The 10,618-nt window shown below is 33.9% G+C and overlaps 2 protein-coding genes across 2 annotated transcripts; both read left to right on the plus strand.

The window, feature by feature from the left end:
• The first annotated feature begins 1,843 nt into the window (after window positions 1-1,843).
• LOC119833075 lies at window positions 1,844-3,387 on the plus strand. The gene is made up of 4 exons (XM_038356948.1): window positions 1,844-1,849; window positions 2,080-2,275; window positions 2,640-2,899; window positions 3,229-3,387. Exons 1-4 carry the CDS (start codon window positions 1,844-1,846, stop codon window positions 3,289-3,291), a joined length of 525 nt encoding a protein of 174 aa, XP_038212876.1. The 3' UTR covers window positions 3,292-3,387.
• A 547-nt stretch (window positions 3,388-3,934) lies between these two features.
• On the plus strand, window positions 3,935-6,238 carry LOC119832976 (23 kDa integral membrane protein-like). Its single transcript, XM_038356822.1, has 5 exons — window positions 3,935-4,037; window positions 4,555-4,743; window positions 4,975-5,133; window positions 5,463-5,663; window positions 6,027-6,238. Exons 1-5 carry the CDS (start codon window positions 3,987-3,989, stop codon window positions 6,093-6,095), a joined length of 669 nt encoding a protein of 222 aa, XP_038212750.1. The 5' UTR covers window positions 3,935-3,986; the 3' UTR covers window positions 6,096-6,238.
• Window positions 6,239-10,618: the final 4,380 nt, after the last annotated feature.

Consider the following 10,618-nt stretch of genomic DNA (forward strand, 5'->3'; position numbering starts at 1 on the left):
CGCACTTGGCCAACGTGGTGGATTATGGCCTGAACCCTCATAGGAGGCCTGTGTCCCAGCAGTGGGAACATATAAGGGTTGATGATACATGACTTTCTCGTGACTTTTATGTTTAAAATGTACATTTTATCTAAAACCTTTCACAATCAACCATCATTCCGCCCCGGCTTCGCTCATGGTATTTATATAGCCTATAGCACTCAGTGATCCCGTACAGATCCAACAGATAGTTCGGATTACATTCAGATCAGAAACAAACAAGCTACCAAATAAACATTTAAAAGTATTTAAAACTATTGACAATAAAGATGGATTATTCAAACAATCAAGGAGAGACTCCAGAAATCTTTTTTGTAGCAAATAATTGATTATTTTGTGGAATTAGTGGCTCTCAAGGGTTTCATTTGTTTTCTACCCATAATTAAGAATTAAACATCAGTTTCTAAGTATTGTGACAAAGACATTAAAACGACAAGTGTTCTTAAAGATAAATAACAATTAACAATCATTATTGTTACAAATGCTATCTTCACATTTCCTGATAATTTTGAGTTGTTATTTGTCCTTTGGAATATTTTTTCACTTATATAAAAACAAAATAAAGACTTATTAATTTAATAGAATAAACGGAGATACTATTATACTTGTGATCCTATGCTATCAATGTGTATCATTAAATAATAAAAACGAAATCTCTTAAAGTTTCTAGCGATGTTTTATTTGTTTATTACACCAGTTCAATTTTAATATGTTACTTGAAATTGACCAATGTGCTCATCCAGATCTTAATCAATATTTGGATGATATGTACCGATTCTGTGAATCTTCTCAAACAAAAATATCCAATAATTCGATCACCATAGTACTGTGGATGATTGTTTATTATTTTATAATAGTGACGCACCTCACCACTTATCCTAGGAAGGTATTGATCTAATATAAAGTGGCATACTATTAGAAGTGCCCTTGTCTGATAGTGTTATACCTATCTCATGATTGGTACGGTTTTAGTCGTGCAGTTTACCGAGTTCCCAACATGTGTGTCTGTCTAGGAAAATTTGTAGTTAGATACATTTTAGTTAGCATTAATTTGTTATTTTTTGTAAGTATTCCTATTCACTCATTTAAAAATATGTTTCATATATAAATAATGTATGTATGTGGGTAAATGCATTTACAACTGAAATATTTATAATGAAATTCATAACAATTATTAAATAATCTGTCTAATCATTAAAGACAAAAATGTGACCATAGATTTTATAAAATCAATTAAAGCAAATATAAAAAATAACGGACCATGAATGTGGCCATCATTAAACAAAATATAACCAGCATGAAGATTTCATTCTGATTACAGATAATCGGTGCTGGTCTGGCAGTGGTAGGTGGGATAGCTCTCTATCACCTGAGTTCAAGTCCTCAAATCGAAGTAGATTCTTTGAAATTCGCAGTTATTCTGGCAATAGTACTGGGATGTGTTATAGCAGTCGTTAGCTCTTTGGGTTGGTGCGGAGCGTGTGCTGAAAGGAAAAATCTTCTTTATGTTGTAAGTATTTTCCAAGAGTACTATATATGCAATTCTTATGGTCTATGATCCAGTAACAGATTTCATAACCAATCCCTTCCGGAAACATGTACAGTGACTAAGGTAAGGAGCTTGGTGACTGCCACGTACAGCTCCGTTGGTGGGCTTTGGTGCTGTGGTGATCTAAAATCTAAAAAAAAATAGCAATTTTGCTCCGACTTGCACATTTGTAAGATGAAAGTTTATCCACTATCTTGAAACAATTAATAAGTTTGCTGGTTGTAATGTACTCTTTGTATGTGTGAGAAAGAAAACATGCTGGTGACGTGCTGAACAATCGGTAAATAATTTCTATGCAGCGTCTTATGCCTGATATTAGGCAGCTTAATAAAGAGGTATAAGTTAAAAGAAGATTATAGATTAAACGTTCAAATTAAAAAAAAGAATCCGTGTTAGTATAATTTGTAGTCTTTTAAATAATTATAGAGAACATGAAACATGACAAGTTAGATATAATAAGGAATATAAGATATTAACTTATTTAATTTCAGTATTCCGGAGTAGTATTAATCTTGGCTGGTCTACAAATCTATGGATTGGTGACCCTAAGAAACCAAGAGCAGGAGGACTTGCGTGATCTAGTCGTCAATTCGCTAGAACAAGCCTTCAACGAATCCCAGCTACAAAGTTTCCATGCTATGGAAGATTCTGTGAGTTTCATTGCGTTTTCAGTTAATAGATCTTTAGGTACTTATGTCGAAATTTCAAGGTATGGCTCTCTTCCTCATTTTTCACAATAAGTTTTAAGCTAGTTTGTAACTGTAAGCAACATAAAAGAAATAAAATAAATTTATACAATGCAAACAAAGACACGACTGATCTATGTGCGTGTGTGATTAAGATTTCAGTAAGGTACCGTGCACACATAAATAAACAAAATTAATAATTTCACCGTAAATCAATATTTTATATATAAAATATGTTACCTTCCGATCTGTCCCTTTTTTGTATCATCTAAAATACCGTGTTTGTATTTATGTTAGAAATTTAGATTTCGACCCGAGAAATCGACCTTTTATAACCAATAAAAGCAACGAATTGCACTAATTAGTTTCGAAACTTCAGCTAAAGTGTTGCGGGACCACGGGCCCCGATTCCTACGCGGGTGTCTACGACAGGCTCCCAGCATCTTGCTGTAGGAACGCCACCGTTCTCCCAGACTTCGACACACCCATTGTTGTGGATAGAGACCTGACACTATCCTGTTATGCTGATGACGCTTATCCAGGCTGCAACGAAGTGCTCCTCGAGAGTCTGAGCTCGCTAGCTTATTATGTTGGAGTCGCCTTCATTATTGTTATTGCCATTGAGGTAAGCTGGATGTATGACAAGAATGTGGTCATAAGATTTTATTTAATTTTTGTAGGATCAGATGTTCCTCGTGACTTGATTTAGTACACTGATATAATGAATAGAAAATTTGATATAATTGAATACATAAAAATATGCGTAAAATTCATTTTTCAATTCTTTAAATTACCATACATAATTCTTATTAGTAGCGAAGTATAAATTGTATCTGATGGTAAGACGAATAGAACACGAAGCAACTTAGCTTTAAGCTTTAATCCTATTTAAGGATCAGTGGACTTTGTGGATTTAGGGGATAGAAATAATGATGTGTTAATTACTTGTTACAGTTGCTGGCTATTGTTATGGCAATGTCGCTTAGCTGTTGCATCGGAAGCCCGAAGACTGTTTAATATCAAGAAAATGAATGAATGAATCCTGTTATAATTGTATTATAAATTATTGTTTTCTCGTTTGTTATGTTTGCAATAAAATTTGTTTTAAAGATTAACTTAGTGAAAGCTATTTTCGTCGCATTTGAATGTGGGGTTTCGGGGATTTACCTATTATATAAACATATCTTTATGATCTTTAAAACTACAAAACAGGACAGATAGTCGCTGTAAATTAACATTTTAAATTGCAATAAATGCACAATGTCAAAATGTTTTTTTAAGGAAATTTGGAGATGTACTGTGAAAGATACAAGTAACATGATATTTTATTTATGAGTGTTTACTGTTCGCTATATTATTTATGTGAACCTGTGTTTGTAACCTTGTGATTATACACAATTTGACTGTATTTCTTTTGTGTTCGTTACCTCATAACTTTCGAATGGGTGAACCGACTTTGACGATTATTTTTTATGGGAAAGCTGGTCCCTTCCCTGTTGTATTTAAATGATAATTATTTCTGATAATTTGAAGGGGCTTTAGTGTTTTGTCAAATATAATAATTTAATATAAATGTACCAATTCAGGCATCTTATCGCTAGTTTACTTACGATTCCCTGATACTAGATAAGTATTATTTATTTTCTGTTTGCCTTGCAACCGTCAGTCCACACGCGAATAATTACTGTATCCACTACGTTAGTGATTGAAAGATGGGTTTGTTGGCTAAATACGTGTTGTTTTGCGCAAATTTTATTTTCATGGTGAGTTGATTTGCTTATGCTTATATTATATAAGATATATTAACATTTTAAATCCTTTCATAGCAAAGATTCTGGGTTTGACTAAATTCTATTATAATTTGTCAAAGCTCGACAAATTTATGAAAGTAAATCGTTAATTAAATTCATAACTGTTTATTTGAAGAGTAATTTACTTTTTTTCTTATTAGTTGTTTGAATATTAATTATTGAAATCTATTTTTGTTTTTTTTTTATTTAATGGGTCTGTCTAATATAGTCTTTTATATCAATTAACTCGATCGGAGGCCTATATCCTTTTCCTTACCCTTCTCAGTCCGTTTTTTTGTTCTTATTGTCAATCCTTTTCCAATTTTAAGTCGGCAATCCATTTGTAGAGGCGTAAGGTCTGCAATCGATCTTCTGCCTCTCCAAATGTTCATTGGCGGTGGCAGCGCTTTCCATCAGTCGACCCACCAGCTCCATTGCCGGCTATGATATAAAAAAGTAACAATATTTATTTAGGTTATAACTTTTCCAGCTCGCAAGTCTAACCCTTATAGGTCTCGGTGCTGCAGTAGTAGCGCATACAGCTGAATTGAAGGTCTTAATGCCGATCGCCACAGAAGCCATTCCTGTATCAGTGATTATTCTGGGCGTTTTAGTATTTATAATATCCTGTTTCGGATACTGTGGGTCCATTCACGAAAATCGATTTTTGCTACTCGTGGTAAGTACTGAGTAAAATGATATGTAGGTATGACTTAAACAGAGCAAACACAGACCTTATTTGCGTATTTGCAATTCGTTATGAAAAACATTGAAGTGTTTCTGAAAGAAGTTTATTTAAATAAATATTTGACAGGTTAATTGGTAAAATTTAAAACGACGAGGTTTCAGGCAGACAAAGAGGGAAAGGGGGGTCTCTTGTCCACAAATACACATGATACATTATTTTTAGTATTCGTTGTGTACGCTTCTCCTGGCTGGAGGAAAGATATACCTAGCAATCGTGATCTACAACAGTGTCAACAGAATGGCCGAGCTTGTACTAGACTGGCTTGGACAGGCATTCAATAATAATCAGATGAGAGAACCATTCCACGCTATGGAGGCAGCGGTGAGTATTTGGTGCTTGAAACACTTCCTATTACAAACTTCTCTTGTCTGGATAGAGTCACGAGCTAGTGATGCGCGCTTTAAAACGCTGTTACCAGGTAAACTTGTATAATAACAACAGCTTTGATATGGCTAAAACAGAACATTTGAAGATAAATATTACTTTTTACCCACAAAAGATTGGGAATGCTCATAAAAATTGGGAATTTATATCTCGCCTTTCGCAGAATTAACGTTAGAAATTGAATTCCCATGAAATTACTAAAAAATTATCAACACTTTCTTTCCTCACAGCCGAAAGACATTTTAAATGATTAAACTACGTTATAGTTCAGGTGCTGCGGAACAACTGGCCCGGATTCCTATACATCTGGAGTTTTACCAAGTCTACCAGTGTCCTGCTGTCCAGAAGATGACCAAATTTGCAACACTACGAATGCATATGACGGCTGCAACAGAGTAGTTACCGTTTACATGGAGACGTATGGCTTGGTCCTTGGAGGGATCATGGTCATGCTTATTGTTGTTGAGGTGGGTCAATGGAATTTGAATTTAATGATTAGGCGTTTAGAGTTTACTATCAAAGCATGCTTAACATGATTTTCAGTGTACTTTGAATAGAACATAAGTCGTTTTCCCAAAATCATATATCAGGATCACTAAGATGTGATCTAGGCTGCTGATAGCACGTCAGTAAATCTTTGTAGAAACAAACAAAATAAATTAAACTGTTACTATCCTATAAGGTCACCAGCTTATAAGATTTTTATGAGTGTTACATGTCTGATATAAATCACTTTGGTAGGACTTGGAAGGTGTCCAATGCCATATTGTAAATAGATTAAATATGGAGTACTCTTGAACTGTTTTACTTTATTTCAATTTTTTTTTCAGTTGTCAGCTTCGTTGTTTGGAATGATATTATGCTGTTGGATTGGTAATAAAAGACATCGTACTGTATGAATTAACCTGCAATTTAATTGAATTAACTCAAAGTCAATAAGACTAAGGTCTGGTCAGTATCTGAAGTTGCTGAGTCGGTCTGTGAACTGCAGATTTTTGTGTTCTGTATTAAAGGTGCTCTTATTATAATGAATATATTTTTAGTCCGTGAAAATATATTATTTATTACCACGTGGTATGCTAAGGGTTAATATAATATATAGGTGTTGTGGACGTACGTTTTTACAATTACATATGTATATATGCATGATATGAATTACTTTATGTTATTAATAAACAGATTAGTAAAATTTTATCAAAGTATGTAAATAACCTAATCTTATCTTCATATTCCGGTCTTATTCAGGGAAGTCCCCGCGGCAGATTGTAAACCTATATTTTATAATTTTATCAGTGCATGCTAACGTCATTGTGATTAAGGGGACTATAGAGCACGCACGCACACATTTATACAATCAACACAACAGCACAGATAATATATAATACAAGACAACGGTCTCGAATCTGCGGTCTGACAGTACAAAGAGCTGAATACACATACATGTGTACACATCATACCTGGATATAAAAAAAACGTATTACTAAAAATCTATTAATAAATTGCTTGAAGAATAATTTGACTCCAATCAGTTAAAAAAGTGATCGTTTATCGTATCGTATATTCAGTATTATGGTAGATTTTTTTAAGAATAGAAAAAAATATATCAGGCGGGATTCGAACCGTCGTTATTTTACTAAACCGTAGCAATGCCTATCCTTTCGGCTACCGTTGTATCCGCCTCAGCAATCGAATTTCTTCGACTCTTTCGGGCTCATATCCCTAAGAGACATTCGACGCCAGTTATTGAGATGACTAACATGTCAACCAATATCAAACATTATTTCAATGATTACAATATTGTATAGACGGACCGCAGTCTTTATATTTGCGATCAGTAACCGCAAAAATTTTCTTTAAAGATCAAAAAAGCGACGATACAAACGCTAGTGTAAAACAAGCTAAGCTTGTTGTCGAGACATGTATGCAAACCGGTCAGTATGCCGTTACACGCTTCATCAACTTGGGGTCACTCAACTAAGTACACTTTGTCTTAAGACGTAACTTAAAATGTGAAAAAATATAAAAAAGTTTTGCCATGGTGGTAACGCAAGGAAATTTAATAAAAAAAATTTCTATGTTTAATAAAAAAATACTGTACCGAATACTGCTAATATCATAAAGGCGAAAGTTTGGAAGTATGGATGTATGTAGGTATGTAGGTATGTATGGTTGTATGGATATTTGTTACTCTTTCACGCAAAAACTTCTGAACCGATTGCAATGAAATTCGGTACGGTAGCTGGACAACTGGAGTAACACGTAGACAAATTTTATCCAGATATTTCTACGGAATTCATACTTACGCGGGTGAAACCGTGGGGCGCAGCTAGTATCAAATAATTCCCGAAATATAACATAAAAAATAGGTAAATTTTATTGTTTATTTTATTGTTGTAATAAGATTTAGGTGCTAAGGCCACGGTTAAGTGACAATGGGCGACGCCGAAATCTAATAAATGCATGTTTTAAGGATAGAAGTTTATGAATTTGATTGCACGCCAACTTGTTTTCAAAATACCTATTCACATTATAAATGCGACAGTTACTCTGTCTGACCATCTCTTCATCACGCCTAAACTACTGATCCGATCTGGTTTAAAATTTTGTAGGCAGATAGTTTGAGACCTGGAAAAGGTCATAGTTTTTTGTACCGGAAAACCCACAGAAACTTGGGGGATAACCCCCGGACTGTCAATTTTTTCCCTTGAATTCGCGGGCGAAGCCGTGGGCGAAACTTAGCAAGTCATAAACCACTAAGCCTAAATAGAATATTTCACATTAATTTTTTTCGCAACATTAGTTACACAAGGGAAAGTTAAGAAAGTAAGTATGTCTTATTTTTGCGTGATGGGTAAACCGTTTAACTATGTAATTAGCACTAAGCTTTCTAAGTTTTTACATATGTCTAATACGTATTCATATTGAAAATCCGAAAGTGAACGCTGTATCATACAGCCATCATTTTTCCAGTCAATTGAGGATGCTACAAAGTTTTGATATCTAGTTTTTCTTCTGTCATAGCGGACAACTGAGCTGGTGGTTCGCCTGAAGGTAAGCGATCACCACCACTCATGAACATTCGAACATGCAGAGGATGTGCCTGTGAATGCGCTGCTCGCTTGTAAAGGGTTAGGGATAAGAAAAGAATCGACAATTGTCAACAGGCCTTCGGCTCCCCCACTCAACATACGAAACACAGAAGCACAGATAACATAATACTATAAGTAGAATGCTACTATTTCATGCCGGTCTTCTGTGGGTATTCGATGATACCCCGGTGCGAGCTGGCCCAATGCTGATGCGTTCTCGACTCCCACATTAAATTGTTATTTGCTTCAAAGCATTTGTAATTAATTAAACACTACAATGCTAACATGCTTGCCATGATGTTTCAAACAACCAGATGTAAAGCTTTTAATGATGAAGGAATATAAAAAATTCGTACGTATCTTAAACTATACCTTTTTAGATTTGATTCTCTATGCATCATATTCTTATACTCAAAGTATGACCTAGTTTATATTTTTATTAAGTATTGGAATCATCCATACAATAACAGATGTCAAACGTTCACCCACTTATAGGAGCGACATCTGGGACGATGCATAATTTGGATTGTATGACGATATTTGCGCACTGCCCGTTACATCGCGTAGAACGTGTTTTGAATTGCAAGTGGCGTTTGCGTGGCAAGTTAACTATGCGTTAATAGGGTTGGTTCCTAATGTTATATTTTCAATCGACTTCAAAAAAGTTTGTGTTTCTTGCCTGAGAATTTGGTCTAGTTATAATCATTTGTAGGCTGTTAAGTTTTTCGTTATAACTTATTCTATAGTTCGCATTTTTGTATGTTTATTGGTTTAATTACCTCATATAATTATTTACATTGAAAATATATTAACAACCAAAAATTCTATGCACTATTTTTAAGCAATTTATTCAAAAGGAATGTGAATAGGCACTTATTGGGTAAGCGTGCTCCATCCTAGACCTCGCTTGTCGCTTTCCATCAGGCGAAGCGATGGTCAAATGCTTGCCTAATCTTAAATTAAAAAAAAAAAAAAAATCTATCAGACAAATACATAAATCTGTGCGTCAAGATAAAAAATCTTTACTGGAATAACGTTACGTGAGTAGAATGCACGGTTCTAAAAGTGCATTTACTAAGATTAGGTTTATGAAGGATATTAATGCATAATGAATGGCAGTAGTATTGCTAGGAAAAAGAGAAACACTAGGTACTTATAGCAATTGAAAATAGAATAAATATATATTTTAATTTGGTCTGTCAGAATGACATTAAACACATCGATTCACAGACCAATTAGAAAAATGATCTATGTACTGATGTTTTATTGTGTAGCTTTTTTATCAATAAAAACGTCGAATGCGTTTGGGCGAAATTTTCATCCGATTTTACAATAAAATAATATATGACTAAATGTTGGTAACCATGTAAAATTGCCCTTAGAACAGTCATTCAATGTTTCTAGTTCAATGGAACACATGTAAGCGCAGGTTTGCAAATTGTTCTTATATCGGCAAATATTACTTTTTCTCTTATTTTGAGAATAAAGAAATCGCATCACATATTCAAAAAAAGCAGGGTTTCGGTTTTCGTTTGTCATAAGTTTTCGCTGTAAACTGGTAGATATGGGAATATCTTTTGTTTCTGAGTTTACGTTTATTCAAGAAACAAACTTGTGTATTTACAAAGTTCTAAATTATTATTAAAAGTCAAGGATTTGAAGGCTCGAGAATATAGTAATTATGTTATATTTCTCAAATATCAATGGCGAGAGAAATATGTGAAATACACACAAGAAAGCGTGGCTAGGAAGCTATTTTATACACAATTTTTAAAACTTTTCATGAACTGTTATTGTAGGTATAAATACACTTTTTCCTTAACAACACACAAAAATCTTTGCAATACGCAAAATAAATAAAAAAGTATTATCTGCAGACCGCATTATATAACCTGTACCGGCGTTGACATTGGAAATTGGCGCCATCTTAAGCGTAATGATAACGGTAGAGACCGGCTGGGTAGAGGTCAAACACCCATAAGCATACGTTTACTTTAAAACTTTAGCTTTAGGTAAGTAAGTTTAATAATGTTAGTTGTATAAAGGCGTTAGGAGTATATTATTTACAGTACTAAACGAATGGCTATTCAAATAAGAATAGGTTCGACGTATGACCATATTGTTATTGCCCTAATGCTATTTTTTATTTAATTGTAACACCTTTATGCTTATCAAAAACTATTTATTTTATTTTGTCTTTTACTTATACATTATATTTTAATACACATGTTAAAATATATATTGTCAGGTTTTTGACAGAAAGCCAGATTACTTACCATGCTCCGGCTAATTATTGTATTTCATTTATTTTACAACATACTTATTGCGCGTGT

The sequence above is a fragment of the Zerene cesonia genome, chromosome 16 (genome assembly GCF_012273895.1).
Source record: "Zerene cesonia ecotype Mississippi chromosome 16, Zerene_cesonia_1.1, whole genome shotgun sequence".
Classification (NCBI taxonomy): Eukaryota; Metazoa; Arthropoda; class Insecta; order Lepidoptera; family Pieridae; genus Zerene; species Zerene cesonia.